The sequence below is a fragment of the Ambystoma mexicanum genome, chromosome 8 (assembly GCF_040938575.1).
Source record: "Ambystoma mexicanum isolate Mex_15411 chromosome 8, UKY_AmexF1_1, whole genome shotgun sequence".
Classification (NCBI taxonomy): domain Eukaryota; kingdom Metazoa; phylum Chordata; class Amphibia; order Caudata; family Ambystomatidae; genus Ambystoma; species Ambystoma mexicanum.
This window is the reverse complement of record NC_090929.1, coordinates 1150111863-1150138752: the sequence shown is the minus strand read 5'-3', so window position 1 is coordinate 1150138752 and position 26890 is coordinate 1150111863. Positions and strand designations below refer to the sequence as shown.

General features: G+C 47.9%; 1 protein-coding gene across 8 annotated transcripts in view; it reads right to left on the bottom strand.

Moving 5' to 3' along the window:
• Positions 1-26890, bottom strand: part of ANK3 (ankyrin 3) — a 2768233-nt gene that overhangs the window by 108762 nt on the left and 2632581 nt on the right. For all 8 annotated transcript variants that reach the window (XM_069611214.1, XM_069611216.1, XM_069611217.1 and 5 more), the window contains one exon: positions 6948-7049. In XM_069611214.1, the coding sequence (XP_069467315.1) occupies positions 6948-7049 (102 nt within the window). The remainder of the gene's footprint in view (positions 1-6947; positions 7050-26890) is intronic.

Here is a 26890-nt window from a genome sequence, read left to right as displayed (position 1 = left end):
ACAGACAGACGAGGCCTTCAAGAGCCAGGCCAAACAGAAGCCCATCACGAGGCTGTTGTGCAAGCCTCCTTTTCTTTTTAGTTAGGTTTTCTAAAGTGGTAGGGCCAGTTAGTAATTAGGTGCTTTGGTTTCTGGACTCTTTATTTTGGTCTATGATGAGCACCCTTAGTTTTCGTTTTAGAAGCAGGGAATTTCCCTTATAGTGATAGGGCCAGTTAGGCATTTTTCCTTTAATTTCAATAAACACATCTATACCATGGTTTATTGTTGTCCGAGTCCTCCTCCTGGTTCGCCACAGCCTTTACCGGCCAAGGACATCACTGGAGGTTTTCGCTGAGCAACAAATGCAACATGGATTGCCCCTGTTGGTGCACCTTGCACCAGTTTGTACACAAACACTGTGAAGTTATCTTACATATATTAATTTGTTGCACAACAAATTGCATTGAAAGCTGACTGCTTTGCCAAATATGTAGGGCATGAGCTCCCGGGAGGGGCTGCCTGGCGCTCACTAGTTACAGTTTTTATGACAGTCCTGCCCGGATCGGCTCGGCTCACAAGTTCAAATAAGTGTGCATGTTTAAAAACATGCCAGGGCGCCAACAAGGCACCTTGCATGTATGTTTTTCGTGTGGGGCCGGAGGGGCACTGCCTGCAGGTAGATCTGTTCCCACAGTGCTGACGTGTTCTCGCTTGATGATGACAGTGTGAGCCCAAAGGTAAGGTTTCTTTTTAGTTTAGGCTATTAGGTGTCGTTTACGAAACACCTACAAGCCAAAACTATTGCATTAGAGTACAGATATAGCGAGGAATGGCATAGGAGGAAGGACACAGAATCTGTAGATGTTGTTTGGGTATGTGCCCACCCATTGACTGCCCATGTCCATGCTAATCCCCATGGCCATTTCCACCCATTCCTACACCCCTTCGTGCCCAAAACACCTTGTCATGTGAGTATTTGAGCTCTCTTTATTCAGGCTTTATCATCAAACTTTGCACTGAAGTGCTTGACAGTGTTTTTCAAAGCAGTCTTGTGAGAGTTAATGACTTAATTTGAGTTGTAAGCCTGCTACTGGTGTAATAAAAATGTTTCCCAGGTCTGTCTTCAGCCACTCGAACAAGCACTCTGGTTGTCCGACACTGAAGTCCTGTTGAAAACAAGCATTGGCAAAGCCAACAGTTTTGGCTTGTGTGTATTAAGATTTTGCTAGGCACTGGTATTAGATGCCCAGGTGGATGCACCATTTTGCACCTGCTACCATCAATAGGCAGTTAATACCACTACAGCTGTTCCTGGCAAGTGCATTTCCCATTCCTGCACAAAAGCCCAAACTGTTGGCATTGCCAATGTTTGTTTAAATGTGTTATGCTGTGTATGTGCGCAAGCAAGAACCTTTAAGGAGTCTGTTTATTTATTTGTGTGTGGTGACAGAGTGTATATCTGTGTGCATGTGTGTGTGGTGTGATGAGTGCATGTGTTTGTATGGCAGGGAAGCAATGAGCACATCAGTGATTACTGCTGCTGTGTGGGCCCAGCTACCTGAATGCAATTATGGTGACTATTGCTGGCATAGAATGTAGCCGCAGATTCAGGAAGTGATTGACAGGGACCATTAATGGCATAGGTTCTGGCTTCAATTTCGTGATGTGATTAACGCTGAACATAACTGGCATGGATATATTCTGGACACAGCTTCTTGAAAGAGACTTAAAATACAATGCTGTAAAATATGGGGTGGACACAGCCAATATGAATATGTAAACTTCTCCTGTGAATTGTTGATGACATGGCATTTACTGGACCCAAAATTGTCCTGTATAATGCACCATTTTAATGTTGAATACAATATTTTTAACATTTTCTCAGGGGGAGAATCCCCCTGGTCCCTACTACATTAATTGGGGTTCTCACACTATGCTTGTTCGCTCGTGCTAATTGGGAGATGTGGGAGAAACCTGAACGTATCTCACCTGTTATTCCCCCGGGATCTGTCATCCAGGTGGCTAGGACAAAGCCATCGCTTTTGGATCCAGTTCCTGGGGGTGGACCAGTGCAGGAGGATCACCTGTATGAGGGGTCTTCGGGGAGTGGGAGACTGGAGGGTGAGATGCGGTATCCCCTTTCTTATAACACCTTTTCCCCATAATACCAGGTAGGATACCTAGGAACTCAACCCCCACCCTTTCCAGACACAAACACTTTCTCACATACAGTTCACTGTGAGCGACAACGGACTAACAACAGAGCATTATACCTGACATATCCCAACATTATGGACAGGTAAGGTCAAGCAATCATTACACACACTTGACTTCCATCACACTTCCCCACAGGGATAAAAGGCGGAGCATGAAAACACACTCTGAGCGATGCAAAACACACAAGGAAACAGCAGTTCCAAGATGGCAGTTCAATACAAGGAGATAGACGGTGAGACCAGAGAGGGTCGCAAGGAGGGAAATACCCTTGACCTCTAAAGACTGTTACTTTCTTGAGCCTTGGAAAGTAAGAAACCAAAGACCAGGAAATAAGGCTGATCAGACCTGCACAGTGTGTCGAAGGTACCCTGGGCTCTCCCACGTCAATAACCAAGGCAGGGACGAGCGATTGTCACCATTGCACTGTCCTTGGTTCCTACAACAAAGCAGCACCAGAAAAGACAGCACAGCCAATGAGTCGGAGAGACTGATGCCAAACCAGCTTGTGTTTTGAACCAAGGTTGCAAGCGGCAACATTGTATAAAGAGAACAGTGCATTTGGGATGAACAACGCGAATACAAGTGGAAGGCAAAGGAAGTAGTTGAACTTTTATCTTTGAACTTTGGGAGGCCAAGAAAAGATATCATACACAGAGTGGTATGGCACCACGAGGGTTCTCATTCGAAAGTCTCAGTTAGGTATTCAATGGATGCTGAGTGTGAGAAAGAAATATTGAGATCGAAGTGGTCAAGCAAAGGGTTACGCTAAACCCTGCACAAATTCGAAAGTGTTCGATAATTTAATGTATGTCACAATTAGTCTGAGCCCGGCTAAGGGAGACTAATTGAACAAAGGAAGGGATCAGAGCCCGGCAGAGGGGCATCCGGGGTGAACCGAGAGTCTGTCGAAAAAGAATTCTCTGAACCTTGTTTTAAAGAGGGATCTGTGCCCGAAAGAGGGGGATCCAGGGTGAACAACCAAATTGAATACTAGAAGGAAGGAAAAGAACATTTGCATGGTGCTTTTGGTACAGAAGGCCCTCTGCTTCAAGAGACTTGTAAAGAGACCTGACACAAAAGATACCGAACTGGGAAAATTGAACTGCATCCTCGTGCCGCAGAAGCCAGAGTGTGTGCTTTGCTCAAGTGACCCGCCTTGCCCCGTGCCGAAAACGCGCAGACGGGAGACCATCGGCCCGAGCATCTTGATATTATTTTGTGAACACTTTTCTTTTTCATGAACATTCCCCCACTTTACTTATTTTTATATTTAGTTCAATGAAGAGAACTTTTACAAAATAAACATTACATTCATAACATAAAACATGTATCATACATTAATAAATAGATAGCCCAATTCATACAGCATCTTAATTTATACAAGGACTTATCTGATAAATATTTAAATCAATTTATAAAACAGATAAGCATATTTCAATTACACTTTTCACTTCATACGTTAAAAAGTTTCATTCATCGGATAGTAGCTGAATCCTCTACGGTCCTATATAGTGTGATAGTAACAAGATAATTTTTCTATCCTTATTACACTGTTAAAAGACTCAAATAATAGAATCCAAGAGCATTTTTACTCGGCATCAGACTCCATACAAAGCAACAGGAACAGACCCATTTTCTGTATTTAGACAGTATGACCAGAATTCAGGTGATTGTATTATTTCATATCCGTGATCGTGTGATAATTGACCCAACAGTGTCATATAAATATGTCCCAATCTCAAGTATTCGATGAGCAAATGCCTCGCAGTTTCTACACATGAGGGAATTTTACAGATTCTACAGAATCTCCCCTCACGTGGGATTTTCCGTTGGGCCCCACTAATAGCACAGACATGCAACCGATTGGTCCCCATTAATAGTCTAAATCGACGTACTTCAGGCTCAGGGAGGCATAAATGACAACATTGAGGTTTCATATACTTATGCGTAACATGAGCAACTTGCCAATACCCATGATGTTTTTGTAGGTGGGAGTAATTACAAACCCAATCCCACTTTCTATGCGCCTAAAATATGCACCTTTCAGTTTCATATAGTTCGCACATCGCCTAAAGTCTGGTCTCCAGTCAATCATAGCAAATGCCTCTTTCACCAACTTTATAAATCCATTATTTTTCTTAGGTATGAGGTCAAGGCAATAATTTGCTCCCAACCATGTTAACAGGGGGCAAATTGAAAGGGTTTTCGATTTTAGAAAAAGTCCTCTTTGTTGGAGTACTAGTGCTTTCAATGAAGGCAAACCTAATTCTAGTCTTATGTACCCAACCAATGTGGAGGGAGGTAGTCTTAACACACAGCGCCAAAAGAAGCCCTCAAGTACCTGCAGCCAATCCAAATTACGGATTTCAAGTGCTTCCAAACAGTACAAAACTGCAGGACAGAACCATTGCTTATACAGTACAAGGATCCCACCAAATGACAACCCTGCATGGCCCAGTACAAATCTTTGCAAGATTTGGTAGCTATGATCTCATTGTGTCCATTTTTGGTAGACATTTCTAGTCCTAAGTAGGGGTAACACTGCGTATATTCTATACAACCAAGATCTGTACTCATTATTTTGCTCTTTATATGGCGGGATGTGACCAACATTGTTGTCTGTTTTTCTCAAAATAATAATCTAACTATGGTCCACAGAATACAATGCAAGTCTGTTCAGCGTTGTTTTCATCCTAGACAATATGTGATCACATATGACAAGGTCATCAGCGTATAGCATGGCTGTAACTGTGCACCAGCCAATCTTAGGCGGACATTTACCATTCGTTGACATTACATTTGGCAAGTCCCAAATGTAGAGGTTAAAAAGCAGGGCCGCTTAAGTGCACCCCTGCTTTACCTATCTATCAATACGGATGTTCCTTGATAGCAGTCCATCATTATCTAGCCGTATTTGAGCGGATGTATCTGTGTGGAGTGCCACAATAACCTGCAGCAACCATTCATGGCAACCAAGTGCACATAGCTTTTCCATAACAACTCTCGATTCACTTAGTCAAAGGCAGCTCAAAAGTCAATGTATGCAATATATACAGATGGACTATCTTTCGCTTTTTCCTGCATTATGTCGGCATTAGGCACTCTGATGTTATGCGTTGTGCCAGACCCCTTGAGGAAACCCGTTTGAGAGGGGTGTAGGAAGTTACTCTCGCTGGTCCAAGCCTCAAGATGTTCCAAAACAAACCCTGCGAAGACCTTTCCTGTGATAGTTCTCTGGAGAGGGCCGATCTCCCGTTTTGAACACAGGGACATAATAGCTTTTTTCCAAGAACTGGGGATACGTCTCTCTCTGCAGACTTCTGCATACAAATCACAGAGGACAGAAGCCCACAATTCGCAGTCACCTATCAGCAATGCTGCTCACAGGCCATTAGGCCCTGGAGCTCTCAGGTTTTTTAAATTTAATTAAATGGCCAGTCATCTCAGATGTGTTAAAACTCAAGGGCCAGATGTTATTGTTACAAGGCACAGGTCTAACACTATAATCACAGTATTTCATTTTTTTCTCTATGAATGTTACCCATACACTCTCAGGAATCGGATTTATAATGGAATCCTCTGTGGGATGTGTGGGGGGTGTTTGGCTAGATTTAAAATGTGCCATATTTGTTTAGTGTTTTGGTCATTGAGTGCCTTGATAATTCTTTGCCAATTTACAGTCCAATCCATAAGATTGCTACGTTTCAACCAGTTGGTATATTGGTTTTTCAGTTTGCAAATTGCTTTCTGTACATTTATGGGCACTCCACCCGCGTTTTTCAACCTGCGGATTTGCATGCAGAGTCTACATTTTTGTGACTGAATCTCACGATCAAAGGCTCGAGCATGCAACATCCACGGTAATAACAGTATTTTCCTCTTGATACAACCACTTTTAAATGCAAATGCCTTTAGCCATGCCTCCCTCTCATTCCCTGTATAAAGAGTATGTAGAGGATTGTTTATAGATATAACCTGGGCAATTAGCATCCTACATTTACCTTTATCTAAATAAAAAATGTACAGTTACAGCTAGAAATTGCATAGTGGGTTTGAGTGGCAAAACGTGTGTGGCTGTATGGCAGGCTTGATATTCTATGGCCACTTGAGTGTATTTTCTGTATAAAACACACAGCAAAGCTAAGGTCGAAGCATTCTGCCCTACATTCGGTTTAATATAACTAAAGAGTGGCGAAAGTAGGGGAAAAAAAGTAAAAAGGAGGGAAAGTAACACAGATTTTAAAACCTTCTTCAGAAAAACAAACGTTTTACATATGGTCAATGTGTCAGTCAAACTAGCATTGGATACACTTCTCGTTAATGGAACTGAACTCAAAATGAATTTACCCTAATGCCTGTAAACTTTCAGTACTTAAACACGATTGTTTTACACGATTGTTTTAAAACATAACCAGCATATCATTTAAACATGCTCATTATACAAAAGTTGGTGTGATGGTTAGGTGGAAACAAATTAATTAACACAAGGCTGCATTAACAAATAAGTCTGCTACATTAACTGTTCAAATTAAAAAACTAAGTAGAATTAAAGCACATCCACTCAATTAACATCAAAGCGAGGGGGACAGAAAACTGTCAAAACAATGGTTTTATAATGTAATCATTCAATAATCACATGCCAGAGTGGGCAAGAACTGCAATAAATGTTCTAAGAAGACACACCAGCACAGCAGTACAAGAGCAAATCCATGCCAATGCTACATCTAGACCTGCAAATCAGTGGATACCTTTATAATCATCCTTCGACGTATAATTTTCGTTGTAATTCTTTGTTCCTCATCTGAGCTTGTCTCACATTGGCATTCACTGTCACTGTCACTAAATTGCTGCTGAATGTATTTTGGACACATTTTACCAGCAGTTTTAGAAGACGAAAAGGAATTTTGAGTTGAGGAACAGAGAAGAAAGTTACTGGGAAATATCATCTTAACTAGTGCTTTATAGTCCGATTCATACTGCATTTTGAACTGAAGTTCACATTAAGGACAGTTAATGAGATCTATTTTAAGGCATATTAGCTGGCTGGGATAGTGAATGTCAACATTGCAAAGAAAGTTCAAGTTTAAAAGCCAAATCACCAACTTTTGTTATATTGTCAAATTATCTTAATGATTTCTCATTCCTAAAACAAAATAAGTCATGTTCATTTTGGAATTTGTATCTTGTCGTGAATGGAGAACCAAAGTGATGTGGGTTTGGAAAACAATGTATTAAACATATGAATTTGTCTGATTACGATAATGGGCCACTATGGATACATAAGGTGGACAAAGAAACATTTGCAATTTCACAAAACCTTACCACAAATTATTTGTGAAAGCATATTTGCAAACCATCGGAAAACAATGGGCCTCATTACGAGGTCAGCTGTAACTCGCAGGTAGACCTCTTACCACCACTTCCGGCACTTAGCTTCCCGGTACAACTCGAGGTCAGCTGTAACCCGCAGGTAGACCTCGTACCACCACTTCCGGCACTTAGCTTCCCGGTACAACTAGGACATTACAAGTCCCAGCGGACAGGGAATCTAGGGGCTGGAAACTTTTAGTCCGCATTCCTGTGCAGTCCCATAGGACTCCAAGAGAATGGGTTCACAAAAGCACCGGAACCGTTACTAACGGTGCCGGTGCTTCTGCGAGTCTACCTAACGGGCCGTTGCGCTCGGCAGGACCAGGCCTGCTGGGCGCTGCGGCCCAGGCAGGCAGACTTGGGAGTGTGGCGGTCCGGAAACTAGGATGCTGGTAAGATTACCGGCAACCTTGTTTCCGGACCACCACACTCATGATGAGGCCCAATGTATTAAATATATGAATTTGTCCAATTACTTTTCAGATAACAAGGCCACTATGGATACATAATGTGGACAAAGAAACATTTGCAATTTCACAAAACCTTACTATAAAATCATTATTGAAAGCATATTTTATAAACCACTGAAAGAAATGTAATACATACCTTTTTAGACCCAAAGTCTTCCATGGTGGTAAACCTATTGATGTAGGATTGGAGTGGCCAAGAAAATGACGTACACCTGTACACAGATGACCCTAATTTACATAAGTGTATAATCCAGCTAGGAGTTTGATCCATTTTGAAAAAATTATGCTCGATTTCTATTTAAAAATAGAATCCATTGAAGACAGAATTTGTTATTTTTCTTTTCTTTGGACTAAATGGGTTGGCCTAGCTTGCTCTCGCTATGGTTTCATCAGTTATTTAACTGGATTTTACATCCAACTCTTGTGATGTGCTCATCTCCAAACATGTCCAATGTGCCTGCTACCTAATTTCATTTGTTTATGACAAGTGAAACCAATAATGCCCCCATCAGAGAGTTTAGGTCAGTGGACCAAATACAATTTTTTCCATATCTGGGAAGTGAGTAGCCATTGGGTTTTAAGATTATCATCATGTAGAGTCTTGATTTTGATGCCAGCTATGTTTGGTCACAGAATATCTAGCTAGCCTATCACTCTGTTAACAGTCTCTAATGATATATACAGACTGGTCAAATGCTGCTCCAACTTGGACAATAGCAGGCTTTCAGCTTAAATAATGCACAACTAGTAGGCCTCCAACAATCCTAGATTTACACTTTTTAAGCAGTTCTTCATTCCTTAACGAAGGTTCAAATCCTCAGATCACAACTTAAGCAGCTATCCTAGAAGCTTCATGCTGAAGGAGGGTTTTCGTCCAGATGGACCAAATGGTGTTTAGAAATTCCATTAGCAAAAAAAGGAAAGAAAAATGGAAACAAGACAGTCAATGCTTTGACATTCTGGAACAATATCCTCAGTGAACAGTGTATGGCCTCAATCCAATACTTTTCTATAACCAACTCAAACATATTGGTTTCTTGAATTGTTTCACAAAGCTACCATCTTTCTCCTGAAGTACTAGCTCCTTCTTCAATGCCCATAAATCCTGGGGGACCAGCATACTTTAGTGGTTTTATAACTCTCTGTTCAGGGCTGCTCTGGGAAACCTGCCACCATTAACCAGCAGCAACTGACACAGTAAAAGTAGCCTGGGAGGGGAATGCAGCAATTACTGTATAACGGAAAGCCCTACCGCCTCGCTCACCTTCATAAAATTGCTTACCAATGCTTGCTGACTTGTAAGTTATAGTCCTATTGCTGCTGCAACCCAACTGCTAAGTACCATTTAATTAACTCTTGCGTCCCCATCTTGGGCACTCATCTCAAACCTAGGTGTTAACTGCATCTACTGTTGTGCCCCCCTTTTTAGGCACTTCTCCTCCCTCTATCCAGGTGTGCCAAATCTAGGTGCTGCTGCATTTACTGTTGGGCCCCCGTGAGACAGGCATGGTATCAAGAGACACACAGACTCAAAATTAACAGTTTGAAAACTTTCATTGTCAAACTTGGTGGGGTTGGTGTAATGCGTACCTGGCCCTAACTCTAAGAGGATTGTTCCATCAACTGATGCTTCTAAGGGCCGTTGATGTCCGTAAATCCAAAACCAATTTTGTCTGAGTCCAACCCTATGCTTGCCCTCACTCTTAACTCAAATGTGATAGGGGTCTTCTTAAAGGAAAACAGTGATTCAAAAGGAAATGTAAACCACAGCTGGTTTCAGGTAATCGTACCCATAGGTGTAGTTCTGCCAGTTAAAAGTAGTTCAAATCAACAGGATTGCCCTTGGAACCTTCCACATAGGACTCTTGCAGCAAGTCATTAGAGTTCTCAATGTCTCTGGGTCTCTTGGGGTTCCCTTCCCCAAGCTTTGATCCTTCCAGTTCCAAACACAAAACACAGTTCCTGTTAGGCCTCTCAGGGTTCCCTTCACCAAGTCTAGGCCTCTTTTCACAAAGTTAAAACATTTCTTTAGTGTTCCTTTTTCGGGTTCCCTTCCCGAAGCCTACGCCCCTCTTTACGCAGTTCAACAAACAAACAAAAAGTTCCTCTTGTCAGGATATACCTTTCACCGTACTGTTCTTTCGTGGGGGCAGTAATCAGAGACTTTTGAGAACGTTGGGTTCTTTGCGCCTCCCAGGCACGACCACTCTGACCTCCAACACCTCTCCTTATTTTTTGGTACCTCTTCTGTGCCTCTTCCTCTTTACTGTGCTTCCTGCACCCCTTCTTTTTCTATCGTGCACCCTTGCACCTTCTTTCCACCTTTCCATGCCTCTTACACACTTCTCCTTACTTTTCACTATTCCTGTAGCTCTTGCACAATTCTCTTTGCTTTTTGATGTGCTCTCTTGCACCTTCATTTTATAATGTCCGTGCCTCTTGCACTCTCTGCACTTATTTTGGGTCGCTTACACAGTCTTTCTCACTTTCAGGTCGCTTGCGCACCCTCTCTTAGTGGTCCAGTTTCCTTCTCTCTCTGTCTCTCTCTCTTTATTGTCTTTCTCGGTTTCGGGTCACTTGCACCCCTTTTCATCACTTAATATTGTCTGTTTCCGCAGCGCCAGCGCACTTGCTCTGTCTCTCTGTATTTCCGCACTTCTAGGGCCATTTTCTGTTACCCCGCTTTACTTTCTTCCCGCTTTTCAGCTTTCACTTGCTTTGCTTTCTTCGCTTTTGCTTATTTTGGTTTGCCTTTTTCCCCTTTTCTTGCCTCGCTTTTTCCTGCTTTCACTCACCGGGCTGTTGGTTTCTCATCGCTCCTACTCCCGCTCCAGTCACCCGCACGCTACTGGGTTTCTTTCTGGCTCAGGAAACTCACCAATAGTAGCACAGCGCTGGTGAATAGGTAAAATGGTTCTTGGGTCGAGGTCAGGGTCTGACCACCTGCCCCTCGGATACCCCTGGGACCGGCACACGTCCCAGGGTAACAAGCACTGGTCTGAACAAGGCCAACAGACTGCCTTCTGTCCTGCTCCGGCTTCTCAGAGACACGGCTCCCTAGCCACGCTGCAGCCCCTTTCAGACACTGGGCCAGCGTCTCGGCGTCCCACACTCCACCGGTTCTTCCGGGCTTCCCTTTCTACAGTCTTCTGCTCCTTGGCTCCTCTGGTCCAGTCAGCTTCCCGAACTCGCTCTGACTCTGGCAGAACCACCCTTTTTATATCGTAGGTGAGAGTCAATTGGAGTCAGGTGTGCACAAATGCAGAAATGTGCCTGACCTTGCCTGACTATTAGGCAGACAGTTCAAAGGTGTCAGATGCTAGGCCTCCCTTTGTATCCTTATGGTGTGTAATCTTCATTGCTCCCATTTGCCTCTTCCCAGTACTTGTTGGAAATAGGGTGAGAGTGGAAATACCCCATAAAGACTGAAGGAGAGTGGGTTTGTCAGCAACCAGGAAGGGGAAATACCATGTCTCACCCTAAGTTACTCTCCTACCAATCCCCCATGACCCTCCCTCGCTTGTCGACCCCCAGGGTCGGTATCCAAAAGCGATGGCCCTTCCATGGGCACCTGAATGGAAGATCCCGGGGGAGTAGGCATTTTTAGCCACTTCTGCCTCTATCCAGGTGTCCCAAATCTAGGTTTTACTGCATTTACTAATGTGCCCCCATTCTAGGCACTTTCTCCCTCTATCCAGGTGTCCCAAATCTAGATTTTACTGAATTTACTTTGGGCGATTTCTCCCTTTGTCCAGGTGTCCCAGGTCTAGGCGTTACTGCATTTACTGTTGTACCTCATCTTTAGGTGTTTCCCCTTCCAGTCCTATCTCCCCAAAACCCTGGCACTCATGTGACCCTAATAATCTAACAGTCTATACCCACCATTTCTGTCTCCATTTTTTAACACTCTCTCCCAATAACCAACTGTCCAAATTTGGTAGTTTATATGCCTGTTGCTGTAGTCTGAATTCAGTACACTAGCTGCTGTCAGTGTAATGTAGCGGTTTTTCACTCCTGTGCTGCTCGTCTTAGATCTGGACTTTCTAACCCAATAGCCAGCTACCCCAAAACCGCCCAATTAAAGTTGTTGCTGCAGTCTCAACATTGTCTATCTTAATTTACTGCTGCTGTCTCACATTTGGGCACCTTCAGAGCAGCCAGGTAGCTCTACTCAAACAGTTATACTCATTGATGCTGTGTCTAATTTAACTGCTTATACAAGATGCTGGTGCCTCAAATCTGTGCATCTTCGCACACCGATCAGTCTCTCCCAAATCTAGCCTTCCCATCTACGGTAGTATCTCAACCTCATACACTCCCAGACCCTCCAATCCCACCCACCTTCCAGCCACACCCTTATATGACCATGGCGATCAGCACACACTGAAGCTGGATACAATGACAACCTAGATCTCTACCCCATCGCCCCTTTCCCATCCACCAGCACCTCACTCACCCAGAGTCACTCGCACATACACTGCCACTGCCATAAAGAGAAGCTCTCAGGCATTCTGGAATACACCCCATCTGCCCTCGATCCATCACCCTTGCACCCTCTTTCTTGAACCCAGTACCACAAGCACCTAAAACCCCTCACTCAAGAACCGCCAATCACCACACAATACCATACTCATATACACATGGAGCTCTCAGACATTCCCAAATACAACCCCTCCGCCCTAAATCCTGCACCCTCGTTCCTGAACCCACATTACACCCTGCAAACCCTTTTCACCTCCAACCCCTCCACTTGAACCCCACACACATACCGTCCCAAAGCCACCAAACACTCTCCACACTCCCCCCAACTCTCTGACCAGAGGAGCTCTCTGGCTCAACCTGAATTGTGCAATGCATGCCCCCCTCCCAACTACCCCCGCTGATCCCCCTCTCACTTCCAAACCATCTTTCCCACCCACCCTATCACAGAACTCTCAGCCTCCCACATCCTCTCAACGCCCACCCTCCAACTCTCCTCAAGTTTCAGGGAGGCTGTTCCAGAGGGAGGCCCCAGCCGAAGAAAGAGATCTACCACCAAGTCGTTGCTTGGAGAAGCGACTGACCCTCAAGGAGTTGCAGGGAGATGAGCGAAGAGCTCGAGAAGGAACATATTTTGGAAGAGAGATTTGGAGGTATTAAGGCCCCAGGCCCCAGAAGGCCTTGTGGACAATGCAGAGGGTTTTGAACTTAATCTTCGCAGCCACTGGGGGCCAGTGCAGAGATTTCAGTCCTGGAGCGATACGATCCCTGGGCTTGAGGCCAAAGACAAGTCTCGCAGTCCTGTTCTGGATGAGTTGCAGAGGGCAGAGAGTAGAAGCAGGCAGATTTAGAAAGAAGCTGTTGCAGTATTCCAGCCCAGAGAGAACCAAAGCTCTGAAGGCAGTGAGCTTCTGGGGGAAGGAGAGGAAAGGAAGAATATCATAAAATAATCCCACGCAACAGGGTTTGCTTGGTTATGGCGAGACCTTTACTGGATAATGAATGGGCAACAAGCAACTGGTCAGTTTTTCGAAACCACATAAAAACGTAAGGCTCTTTTGGGGTCAAGATAGTGGAACAGCTCTTCCTCTTTCGTGGGATGGGATGGAGGGTAAAAGACAGGCAAATCAATAGACTGAGAAAGGTGAAACTCTGAAACAACTTTAGGAAGGAAGCCAGGTCTGACTTTGAGAGAACCTTTCTCCCGAAATAAACCTAAAAATTGAAGTCTACAGCACAACGCCTGCAACTCACTAACCCTCCTGGGTGACGTGATTGCAACCAAGGATGCTGTTTTACGGGATAACAGCCTTATGGAACAAGAGTGCATGGGCTCGAATGGCGCCACCATCAAATAAGTCAAAACCAGGATAAGATCCCAATCTGGGACAAAAAAAAGAATTGGCGGACACTTATTGAGAAGGCACTTCAGGAATTGGGCCATGACCGAAATAGCGAAAAAAGAACACTCATCAGGGGACCTTTTGAACACAGACAAGGTCGCCAAATATCCTTTGACTGTGGTGACCTGAAGGCCTGCTGAGGCCAGTGACAGAAGTAACTCCATCACTGTAGTGGCGGGGCAAGAGAGAGGGTCAATCTCGCGTTCCCTGCACCATGCCTCAAATCTTCTCCACCCGCACGCGTACTGAGATCTTGTAGACGGTCTGCATGCAGCCAGCAACACTTCAAGTACTTCTTCTGAGAGGTCCCAGTCATCATACCTCATCCTCTCAAGAGCCACGCATGAGGTTTGAAGGAGTCTGTGATTGGGTGAAGCACCCGACTTTCCAGCTGCGTCAGGAGATCCAGACACCGAGGCAACCGGTGAGGCAGACAGATCCAGGAGATCGGAGTACCAAGTTCTCCTCACCCAATCTGGAGCAATCAAGATCATGGTCACTCGAAATCTCCTCAACCTCCAGAGAACCCAAGGAATTAAGGCAATAGGTGGGGGTGGCGGGAGGGCATAGTGGCGAGGTAAAGTCCAGTCCACCAGAACCGTGTCCCCCAGGGCACCGTTCACAGGGAATTTCCTTGAGCAAAACTGTTTCCACTTCCTGTTGGACTCTGTTGCAAACAGATTCATTGCTGGGGTACCCCAGAGAGAGAAGACCTCCCACTTTTGTGAGACCATGCTCTGCCTGCTCAGAGCATCCGCAAAACTGTTCTCTGTGCCCGCCAGATGAACTGCTGAGACTGCTATCGGATTCTCCAGTAACCAGAACCACAGCTTAATCGGCTCTGTGCAGAGGGGCAAGAGCGCACACCACCTTGTTTGTTCAGGTAGAGCATGGCCACCTGTTGTCCGTCATGAATCAGGACATGCTTCCCCTTGAGGGATGGGACGAATGCCCTCAGGGCTAGCCTGATGGCTTACAACTCCAGCCTGTTGATGTGCCACCTGTCTTCTGTCGCTGACCAAATGCCGTTCACCCTCAAGTCCTCGCAGTGAGTGCCCCAACCTTTCAGAGAGGCATCCGTGACCACTCAGGTCTGAGGCTAAGGAAGCCAGAAGCGTTCCCCCGCCATAAAATTGCTGTGGTTGTCCCACAAATCGAGGGTGAGGACCACTTGGTTGGACACCCAGAGAGGATCTGTGAGTGCTCCCAGGTATTGATTCCACTGGTCCATTAGGAGCCACTAAGGGACCACATATGCAGCCTAGCCTATGGCACTAGTAAAATACAGGAGGCCATGAGACCCAAGAGGAATGAAGCTACTGGTAAAGTGGCATGGTTCTGAAGCAAATGTACCATCTGTGCTATGCTGTCAGCTCTCTGTTCGGGAGGGAAAGCTTTCCCTATCCGATTATCTAGGATTACTCCGATGCACTGGAGCTTTTGGACTGGTGTTAGATGGGACTTCTTCAAGTTGAGGGAGAAACCCAGCCTGTGCAATCTAGATGAGATAAGACTTTATCACGCTGTCTTCCCCCGGATCAGTCGGTCGTTCAGGTATGGAAATACATGGACCCCGGATCTCCTGAGGTGAGCCGCGACTACCGCCATGAGCTTGGTCAAGACACTTGGAGCATAGATCAACCCAAAGGGCAGCAATTTTAACTGATAGTGCTTGTCCCTGATGAAGAATCTTAGGAACTTCCTCTGCTTTTGGTGTATTGACACATGGAAATAAGCATCCTGTAGGTCTATTGACACCCGCCAGTCCTGAAGTTCGAGAGCGTGGAGAATTTCCCTCAACATCACCATCCTGAATTTGTCCATCGTCAGGAACTTCTTTAGAGCCCTGGGGTCCAGGACGAGACAGAGCTCTCCTCCTTTCTTGGGCACCAGGAAATACCGGAAATACCAGTCTGACCCTCTCTCATCGGGGGTACCTCTTCCACAGCATCCTTCAACAACAGGGTCTCAGCTCTTCCTGGAACTCTGCTCCCGGTTGGATTGGAGGCGGTGGGGGTCTGTCCGGTGGCTTTCTTAAAAAGGGCAGACAACAGCCCCACCAAATCCTTTACAGGCCCCATGCATCGGAGGTAATCTCCTGCCACTGGGGCCAATGTCCTGCCAACTGTCCACCAACCGGTAAGTCGTGGGAGGGAAAATCAAAGCAGCTTAGAGGATAGAGCCACCCCCGCCGCTGGCTGTTGGCCCCTAGAAGCCTCTCTGCCCCTTCTGGGATGCGAGAAAGGCCTCTGCGCCTGCCTGGCAGGCAGGACCTTCTGCTTCCTGCCATAAGGTACATAGCGTCTATAGCCTCTGCCTCTTGAGGCAAAGCTAAAGGCAGGCCTGGCTGGCTGTGCAGCTAGGCCCAGCGACTTTGCGGCAATTTTGGACTCTTCGAATCTTTCTAAAGAGTCATGAGCTTTTTCTCCAAAAAGCATATCTCCCTCAAAGGGCATTTCTATCAGCCTGTTCTGGACATTTGAGGAGAATCCAGAGGTTTTCAAGTAGACCTGTCTTCTCATTACTACTGCCGATCCCACTGACCGCCCAACGCAGTCCGAAACATCCAGGCCCGTTTCTAACAACTGCTTGACCACCTGCTTCCCATCCTCCACCAGCCGTATAAAACCATCCTGCATTTCCCCTTCCGGGATGTATTTAGTGGCTTGTTCTACAGCCTTCAATATAACAAAAGAATATTTGGCAAAGCCACATGCTACATTAGTGGCTTTTAAGGCCATACTGCCTGTAGTAAAAATGTACTTGGCCATGGTGTGACGTTTTTTACCCTCTCTAACTGGAGGTAGATTGGACATAGAGGCTGCAGGTCTGGTGGTGATAGTGGCAGCTTGCACTACCAACCCTTCTGGTGAAGGGTGCGAGGAGAGGAAAGAAGTATCTCCTCTTACCGGCAATTGGCACATACGGAAGGCATTGTGCATGGGTGCTGCCATAAGGAAGCTAAGGGGTCAGCTATAGCTGGACTGAAAAGCAGCATATAATACTCGATTGTTAGACCTTTGTCCAGAATATCAGTGAGTTCATGCCCTGAAGGGGTGCAGCAGAAGCTTTTTAAGCCAAAGGTGTCTACCACTGTGTCCACTAAGGCCCTGAATTTAGCATGAGTATGCTTGTAGGGTTGGCCTTTTTGGAACTCAAGATCTAGGGATGTGTCCAGCCCACTTGCATCTTATAAACCTTGGGCTAATGCTAATAAATGTGCCTGGTTGTTGAAAATAAAAGTGACTCCGCCAGTGCCAGAATAAATTGGGACAATGTCCCCTTGGTCGTCTGGCTGGTTTATGTCGAAGATCGACTGCATCGACTCAAAAAATCCTGTCCTCGATAACGTGACAAAAGAAAACGTGGACAACCGTCAATGTTGTTTGCGCCTTTGTCAACGTTGAGCATGAAGGCTTGGTCGATGTCAATGGAGTCGACGGACAAGCTAGCGTGGGCTTGGGAGCACCAAGCTCTGCTTTAGATGCTAAGACTTGCTAGTCAGAGGAGGGGGGGGGCAGCCTGCTGTTTAAACATTTCCAGCATTTCAGTATTAAAACTCTCCCACTCTTGTCAAGTGGTTGGTCTCTTACCTCGTTTCGACGATTCACGTCGGTGGTGGCGCTGTTTCTTCTTACGCGAAGAAGACTAAGAAAAATTGCTTCTAAAGTGGGACCACCACAGTTTTCTTACAATGACTATACTTTTCCTTTTCAGGGGTGGCCTACTCCGTATCGCCCTCTGAAGACCGAACGAGTGACCGCGCCAGAGATTTTGACGGTCGGCCCAAAGCCAGTTTCCCGGCTCTCTCACGCAGGGATTTCAGCTGCATTTTAGAACACGACGTGCAGACCTCTGTGTCATGACTCGCATCCAAGCACCACTGGCAGACGTCGTGGGGTTCGGTCACCAACATTTTGGCCTCGCAATCGGTGCACCATTTGAAGCCTGAAATCCGGTGAGTAGACATTGCAGTCAAGGTTTCTGAATAAATATTTGACAGAAAAACATTGAGTAAACCGTGTTCCCGATGCATTGTGGAAGCACGCGGATAAAAGGAACTGAAGCATGGGGCGTAGTGACAGGGTATTTATACGACGCCTGATGTCACGTCCAGAGCAGACGATCAAGCACCCAGCAAGACGAGGCGACAATCGACGAAGTCCACTACGCCCCATGTCGAAAAAGTTTCCGAACAGCAGAGATGGATAGGGGTATCTATCAAGATGAGGAATCTGTGGGAGAAAAGCAATCCATTGAATGTCCAATCACATGTCTGTTGGCTAAGGAATGAAAGAAGCAAGCAGCGTAGGGTCCGGGCTGATGCGCTTCCTCTGGTGCGGGGGAGAACAAGGCTCACCTCGTGGGAACCCCGCACCTTTGCGGTTTGATTAATAGTCCTCGGGCAGATTATCGCCGCCCTCGTCGGAGCTCGTATAGATCTACACCGGTTTACCTGGAGCCGCACGTTGCCCTCCACCCTTCTTAGGACCAGCAGGAGGGATCCTACCCTTTTGCTTCTGCGGAGACCTCTGGAGTGGAATGGCGAGGGGAGTTGTCCCCATCCCTGGGGTGCCTTTAGCCTAAATAGCACTGTCGCAGCTGCTTCACGCCTTGGCAGTAGGGACACCCAAGGAGTGTCTGGCGCTGTGACCGTGGACATCACCTTCATGGCCAGGTCCCCTTTTCATGAGGCCATAAGGATTGTCGACTAGGTTGTCAACGGAGTGGTAGCAGTAGCCTTCGTCGACAGGGTTTGTGGTCCTCGACAATGCAGTCATTCTGGGATGCGGAGCAGCCAATGGAAATGTAGACTTGGACGATGATGTCGCTGAAGGTGGCAGCGAAGGGCCACCTTCAGAGCTTTCCATCACCGGCTTGACCGCTGATGGCAGGCGCAGTTTCAAAGGAGTCAGTGATTTTCTCTTAGAGGGAGCACCCCTCACAGGAAGGCTAGCCGTGGAAGTAGTTGGTGACAGCGATCACATACTCTCTGTGCTGGGACTTGCAGCCACGGCGAACCCAGTGGGATTAGCATCCTGGAGCCTTGCCTTCTTTTGGATCCCTGAGGGTGGGGTGTCTTCAAAGGACTGCAACCTCTTTTCCGAGGGAGTTCGCTTGTGGGACCCACCGGTCCTGGGTGAGACATAATCGTGCTCAGAAGCAGAGTCAGAGGCCTTGTCTGACTTGAGCCACCCTGCCAACCTGCTGTAGCGGTCCTTCTTAGTTTTCTTTGAGAACCCACTGCAGACCTCGAATCCCTCCTCATCATGGTATGGATGCAGGCAATACATACATTTATGGTGCCGATCCTCAAGATACACACTTCTCAATCTACACTTCGCACAGAGTTTGAAGAGGCACCTCTTCTGCTCAGAGATGGTTGAGGCGCAAGCCCGGCCCTTGTCGAAACTTTGATGGAAGATCCCTGATGTAGGATAATCTTTGCTGACAGCGGGTCTCCGCTGCCTGTAATCGACCTTAGGTCGAAAGATTAAGCAAAAATCGGTCAAGGTTTGTAAAAATATATTAGAAAAACTCAAAAAGACACAAAATAGCTTGGCGAAGAAGTGGACTCCCAACCTTAAAGCATGCAGTAAAAATCTGAAGATGGCCAGCAGGGGTGGAAATTAGGGAGAGGACTATCATTGGATGGGGGCAGTATGACCCAGAGAACAGTGATTGGTTTAGAGGAGAAATTAAAATTATATACTGTAGTGACTAGAGTACTCTCATAGTACATAGACCCCTTTCCTCCAACCTTTTGGGCGTCCTCCAACATGGGGACGGTACCAGAAACTTTGGCAGTAAAAAATTGCGCATCCCCTTTAAATTTAGTATATCGTGCGGGGCGCAGCCTCGGGTGTGGGAAATACCCCGCTGAGGCCCCGCCCTCTGGTGCCTCACCTCAGTCCCCTTTGAACACATTAGACGCTTAGATACCTGGCTACACCTATAACAGATTAGCTTCTGGCATAAAAGCTGGGGAAAGTGGGTGGGACATATAAAGGAATGGGGATTATGGACTATGAGTATTCTAGTCACTACAGTGAGTAACCTAAATTACTCATATGACCCGTCCCCTTTGCTCCATTCTTGTGGGTGATAGCACCAAACAAGACCATAGAGTGGAGCTGTGACAACCTACCTCGTATCTAGGACGAAGCAAAAGGGTTCTTTAGAACCGCTTGACTGAACTCAGCATGGGGCCTGGAGCTGGTGTCCAGGGAATAGTACTTGCAGATGGTCGACAGAGTTGCCAAGTAACCGTCCTGCTGATGACATCACAAGAAGCATGTCCCTGAAAGGCGACAGCCATGGCCTTAGCTCTAACTGCATGGCCATGAATCCCCTCCGGGACTAGCTTGCCCATGGCCGTATATGCCTCTGAAATGGCTTGAACCATCCAACAGGCGATGGAAGACTTGGAAGCCTGAGAACCAGGGGAGAAGCCCCCAAAAGTGAAACAATGCCTCAGACTTCCTGAAGGATTTCGTCCGACAGAGGTAAAACTTGAGGACTTTGAGGTCCAAGGAATGCAGAGCCTTCTCTGCCTCTGACTGCGGCTTCAGGAAGAACTCTGGCAAGCAGATCTCTTGATTTAAATGAAATGGAGAGACCACCTGTTACGCTCACCTGGCTCCCACAGAGGCGTCGATCTGAACTGGACAGCTGCGGTCTCCACCAATGTGACGCATAGGGCCGAGATGACGGACTGGGCTGGCCCACCTAGCTTAGTTTGCTTGGCCCGTAGGAATATTCTTTTGATGGTTTGAAAAGATGAGCTCTCCATCCTGCATTGAGCGCAGGGGCGCGTTGATAACCAGTTGCTTCACTGGCTCAAAGAAATTGGTGAGTTCCAGAACAATATTGACTCCGAAAAGTTTGTAGTTCGTAAGAGTTCAAATGCCTGACTTTCACTCTTGTCCGATTCCTTGCAGATTGCAGCTTGACCCTAGTGAAGAGTTCCTCGTGGCAACCGGTAATATTCTGGTAAGGATTTGTATTTCCAACACAGTTCGATAAATAATGTCAATATGTAACCTGTTGCTTTCTCCCTTATTCAGGCACTGAGAGAAAGTATGAAGTCTCAGGGAAGTCTCTGGCGGTAAAATCAGGTTAGTCTAATGTGGTGAGGAGGGTTCCCCTTGATAATCCCTTTGTTTCACCTTGCTGTCCTTTTGTTTCCTCTTAGGGACCCAACCCGTGAAGAGGAATAGTACCCCCGGTGGTAAAATCAGGTAAGTCTATTACCAATATTCCTCTGTGTATTCCCGTGGCTCACCTTGCTGTTCTTGTCGACTCCTTAGGTGCCGGAATGCGGCGGGAACATGCAGGAGGATGCAGTGGAATGTGAAGATGCTGCAAAGGCCGGTGAGTTCAGCGCGGCGCTGCAGCAGGCAAGGCGATGCACATAAAAGAACTTCTTTCTTCCAGCTCGAAGGCGCGATGGATCGGGAATTCAGGTAAGGATTAACAGTATTGCTCTTGTTCTAACCTTTTCTCCTTCTTTCTCCCTTTTTCTAAGAGCTCCAAAATCGAGAGGGGCGTGGCAGAAGACTGGATGCAGACTTGCAGGCACGGTGAGCGTTACACTGCTGGATGCAGAATAACACGAAGCGTGTGCTGCTCTTCGGGCGTGGTTTAAATAGCCCCCAAAGTAGTCCCAGGTAAGTATTCCTCCCCAGCCCCACCCGAGTAAAAAAATAGTCCCTAGGTAAAATAGTCCCTTCCAAGCCTCATTTGGCTTGGAGCTCTTGCAGCATGGTCTGCATCAGGTAAGCTTGCAGCATGGTCTGCATCAGGTAAGCTCTACTCTATGAGCCTGGCAACAGGACTGACTCTCCATATGAGCCTGGCGCCATAGGCGCCAGGACCGCACCCAAACAGCCCCTAGCAGGGGTTTTTGGGCTTGCCCAAAATAACTTGATGCCTGCTTCCGGGGTGGCTGGACCTGGTCTGGGTCCCTGGGGGTAGGCATCATGACACCACCTTGGGCAATAGGTTTGGGTGATTGTGAAACGTGGTGAAGGGCTCGCACAAACACAACGCCTGCCGTTCACTGACCCTGCGGTCAGAGGTAAGCGCCATCAGCAAAACTGTCCTTAGCGTTATGAGTCGGATGTTAACGTAGGCCAGTAGCTCCAAAGGTTTGCGCTGTAAAGCTGCAAAAGCCACATTGAGGTCCCAGACCGAACGCGGTCTATGCACCGGAGGAAAAAGCCTAAACAACACCTTTACATTGGCCTTAACCACTGGGTTGGACCCTGAAAACACATGCTATGTGGAATTCTTGTAAGCCCCACTGGCCACCAAATAAGTGCAGCAAGTATCCACGTGAACTCCAGAGCAAGCCAGGTGTTCTGAACAAGTCAGAATGTCATCCAGAGGACAGGTTACAGGATCCAGACTTGTCATGCACCCAAAGGCAGAACCTAGTACATTTGCTCTTATACTGGGACCGAGTAGAGGGCTTCCTGGCCTGCTGAATGATGTCCCAGTTGTCATCCGAAAATTGATCCTGCTGAAGCCTTAGGTGCTCTGGAACCAAGCCGCCAGCACCAGCCTGGCTGGGCCCAGATGCTCCACTACCCTGCTACGTCAGGAAGCACCTGTTGCTGATCACAACGTGGACCGGGCCCTGGGAGCACAACTGCAGCAGATCTGAAAACCAGGCTCTCGGAGGCCAGTTGGGGGCAATCACGATGAGGCTGCAGCATACCAAAGCCCAGAACTTGCAGAGCGTTGCTGGAACATAGGGGGAGGCAGGAACGCATAACACCTGCGGCCGTGACAGCAGATCTGGAAGCTGTTTCCTAGAGACCCACGACCCCATTCTGCCCACAAAGCAAACTGGGGGCACTTGGAATTCAGAAGAGATGCGAAAAAGTCCAGGTCTGCGAACCCCCCAACGCTGGAACTGGGGCAACTCCCATTCGTAGGTGTTGAACCCTAAGTGGCTCAGCTGGTCCGCTTCAACATTGCTGTGCCTCTGGAGGTGGACTGCTGAAATCCAAACCCCCTCCGTCAGGGCCCATTCCCAGATCGAAACCACCTCCATGCAGAGGAGGGGGGAACGGGTGCCAACCCTGCTTGTTCAGGTAAAACATTGTACTAGAATCGTTGGTCCTGACCAGAACAGACATGTCCCTGATGAGGGGCAGAAATGCCTTGAGGGCCAGGTCCACTGTCCTGAGCTCGAGCAGATTGATATGAAGGAGGGCTTCTACCATGGACCATGGGCAGGAGGAGCAGGGGTATTGTGATCCTGTCCGACTGAGACCCCGTCTCCTGATCCCAATCGCCTGCCAGGTGGAGCTGGAGGACCCTCATCTTCAGGTGAGCATGCTGCACAGTGAGCATGCAGGAGGTCATAAGACCCAAAAGGTGCTGGAACCACCACTGCAAGTTGGTCGAGTTTGCTAGAAGTGCCCTATTGCCTTGCGAGGAGCCTCTTGGGCGTGGGGAACACACACTGAACGGCCGTGTTCCAGCACACTCCAAGGAAGACCAGATCCTGAGAGGAGCATGAGTATTCATCTTGAAGCGTTCTAGCGGTAAAGACAGATTGAGAAATGACAGGTCCAGGACAACCCTCACGCCAGCCTGGTTGTTCTTGGGTACCGCAAAAATCCTGGAGTAGAAACCGGAGCCCATGTCTGACTGAGGAACCAGTTCTATTGCCGCAATCTCCAAGAGCGAAAGGACCTCCTGTAAAAGAGTAGAGTGGAAAAAAGGAAGAGGTAGACTGAAGCCTGTGGAGACTATGGATAGGATCCAAGGTTTCTTGAAGAGATGCTTCCAGCTGCACTGGAAAAGAGCTAGTCAGCTCCCCAACCTTGACGTCACTGTTTCTTGGTGGGGCAGAGGAGGGTGATCAGAAAAACACGCGCAAAGTCCTCTGCTGCTTTCTCCTGTTGTCGTGGGCGGTCCTGGAACCCATTGAAGACAGTTAAAGTGCTGGGTTTGAATTCGGTCCTGCCCTGAAAAGAGGGAAGGACTTCTGCCCTGGCTCCGTTAGGATGGCCAAGGACTTGGCAGTTTTAGTGTAGACTTTCTTCTTTGTCAACTTATCAGTTGATCAATGAAAGAGGTCCAAGCCCTAAAAAGGTAAATCTAGGATCCGCTCCTACACGTCAGATGAAATCTTAGTGGCATGCATCCATGCCGTCGTTCTTATCTCGACACACATGCACAGCCCTCTGCTGGCTGTGTCGATGTGGGAGACCGAAGACTATGTGAGGTCCTGCGCAACTGCCCGGGCTTCAGACCAGCCTTAAAGGTGGCTTGCCGCTCCAAAGGGAGGTCAGGTACAAACTCCCCGAGCTCCCGCCACAGCTTCTGGTTAGCTGTGGCTAAAAGGGCGTCTGCGTTGGCTTGCCGCATATGCCTCCCTGAAATAGCATAACTGCATTTGCCCAAAGACTCGAGGACCTTGTCCTCCTTGAAAAGACAACTTGGACTGGCTCACGAGGAGGAAGACGACAAAGACAATGGTTTAGAATATACGGAGGCCGCAGCCACAACTGAAGAATAGAGCATTGGCTCTGCGTCCGTCAGCCTGAATCTGTTGTCCAACTTCTTGTTCAGCTGTGCGTTGGACCTGGGCTTCTTCCAGACCTTTCTCGCCACCTCTAGGACATCCTTCTGGAAAGGGATGCCAGACCGGATCATGGTGCGCTTTCCCAAAATCTCTGCTAGCACTCCTGATGCCTGGGGGGCTCCCTCGGGCAGAGGGATCCCAAGAACTCCGCCAGGCCCAGGAGGCGGTCATGAAAGGCCTTAACGGATTCCGAGGGTTCATCGCCTTGGGAGTCATTGTCACCGCCATCATCATCCCCGCCTCCCCTTTTTTACAGACCAAGGCGAGCCCGGGCCCTGGGACACAGGTGCTGGCGGGGTCCCGATAGGTCCAGTGCCGAATACAGGTCCAACAGCGGTTGAGGTGGAGGTGTTGGTGGTACAGGAGGAGGTGGAGGGGTCTGAACAACCGGTGGGGCCTGGACTGGGGGAGGGACCAGCACTAGCACTGGTAGCGCTGGAGGAACGGGAGAAGGACCCAAAGGAGGAGGCTCAGGAGGCACCACCTGCAGATCACCTCCTTCACTATATCCTTTAAGAGCCCGGTCATCTGAGGGGAAAGCATGAGGAGGAGGAAGCACTCGAATAAGCGGTACTCGCTAGTCGCCGGATCCCTAGGGGGCCTGCCCTCAGAGGCGCGGGGCCTCCGCTCCCGGTCCAAGCACTGAGGCGTCTGAGGCGTGTAGCCATAAGGCTGCGATGTGTAGATGTACCCCTGAGGTGACCAGATGCCTGTACCATACAGTCTGCTGCCACTTTCAGAGGGAAGGGTATTGGAACCTTCTTGCAAGGCCTATTCAATAGGTGAGAGAAAAAACTAAAATTACCGCTGGCCTAGCAGGCTCCACCACGTTCCTATCTGCCATCTTGGGGCCTTGCGCCAAGCCCTTGGAGGGAGGGCGCGAAGGTCCCGAGCCATGAGAGGGCGTCGACCTCGGAGATCACTGTTAGGCCCTGAGCCCTCGGCCGGCTGGCCGATAGTCGCAATGCCATGACTCACGACCCTGGAGCGGGCTTTGGTAGGTTACGCGCCCTCGGCACCTGCGCTGGTAGTCATGCTGGATCGTGCGGAGGACTGACTCTTGGAGGTGGCACCCTACGATCTCTTACCCCTTGGAGTCGAAGAAGAGGATGAACGTGATAACCCTTCCGAGGACAGAGCCTTGACAGCCTCAGATCTGTCCCCAAAGAGCTCCCGGGCCCCTCGGCTTGGGAGCTGGGAGCCTTAGAGGCCTCACAGCCTGCCAGAACCTGAATCCAAGGAATCCTTACCTGTGGTTACCTCCGGTAGAGAGTCGCTGCACTGAACAGAGGGGCTACCTTGCCTTGACGAGAGGTCATGGAGATAAAGTCCTTAAGGTGCACCGGAAGAGAAGTGTGGAATAGCTCCCTCCAACGCGACAACTGATTCTTCAATGCCCTGTGACGGAGATGCTGCAAGTCCTGCACACGTCACAGTGGTGGCCGGGTCCCAGGCACTCAAGACAGAGTGCACAAGGGTCCGAGGCCGGGAACAAGCGGTCGCACTAAGGACATCTCGTGAATGCTCCTGCAGCCAACATGCGCCGGGGTAGGCAAAGCACAGAAAGGAGGTTAAATTAAATTGAAAAACAAAGAAGAGGAGCAAGCGGAAAGTTAAAGTCTCCACGCTGGCTGCCAGGTCCAACACTGTCAGTGCGGAAAAAGGGACTGAAGTGAGACGCCAGAGGGCGGGGCCTCAGCAGGGCATTCCTCACGCCCGAGGCCGTGCCCCAGCACGCTGAACTAAATTTAAGGAGGAAGCTACATTTTTTGCTGCCAAAGGTTCCGGTACCGTCCTCATGTTGGGGGACGCCCACAACGATGGAGGAAAGGAGACTGGGCATATGAGCAATGCAGTTTTCAAGCTAAAGAGAAACTGTTTTTCTTTTACCGAGGATTCCCAGCCTGGCGACAGGGAATATTCATGAGCATGTCAAACCATGCTGGAGAACATAACATTAATGCAATGCTCTACGGAGTTTGTTGGATACGCTCGTAGTGTGTACACATTTTGGTAAAGATACTGTGATGAGGTTTCCCTGCTTGACTCTGGGTATTGACAGCAGGGTGGTCATAGGGGCAGGGTGGCAATAGGTGCTGGGTGCCAGCCAGAGGTAGGGGACAATGGACATGGAGTAGGTAAACAGGGAATCCCCAGACAATCCTTGCCTTAGGGATTCATGATATTGGACTTAGTGCAGCACTCATGAACACCCCATTAATATCTATGGGGGAACCCCATTAACAGAACCTAGAGGACCTCTGAAACGGGGGAGGTTTCAAAATAACGCCTTTAAAGGCAGTTCTGTCTGTCATTTCCTAGCGTCAGGGAAGTGGCCTCTTCATGATAACCAAAGCTTAAAGCCT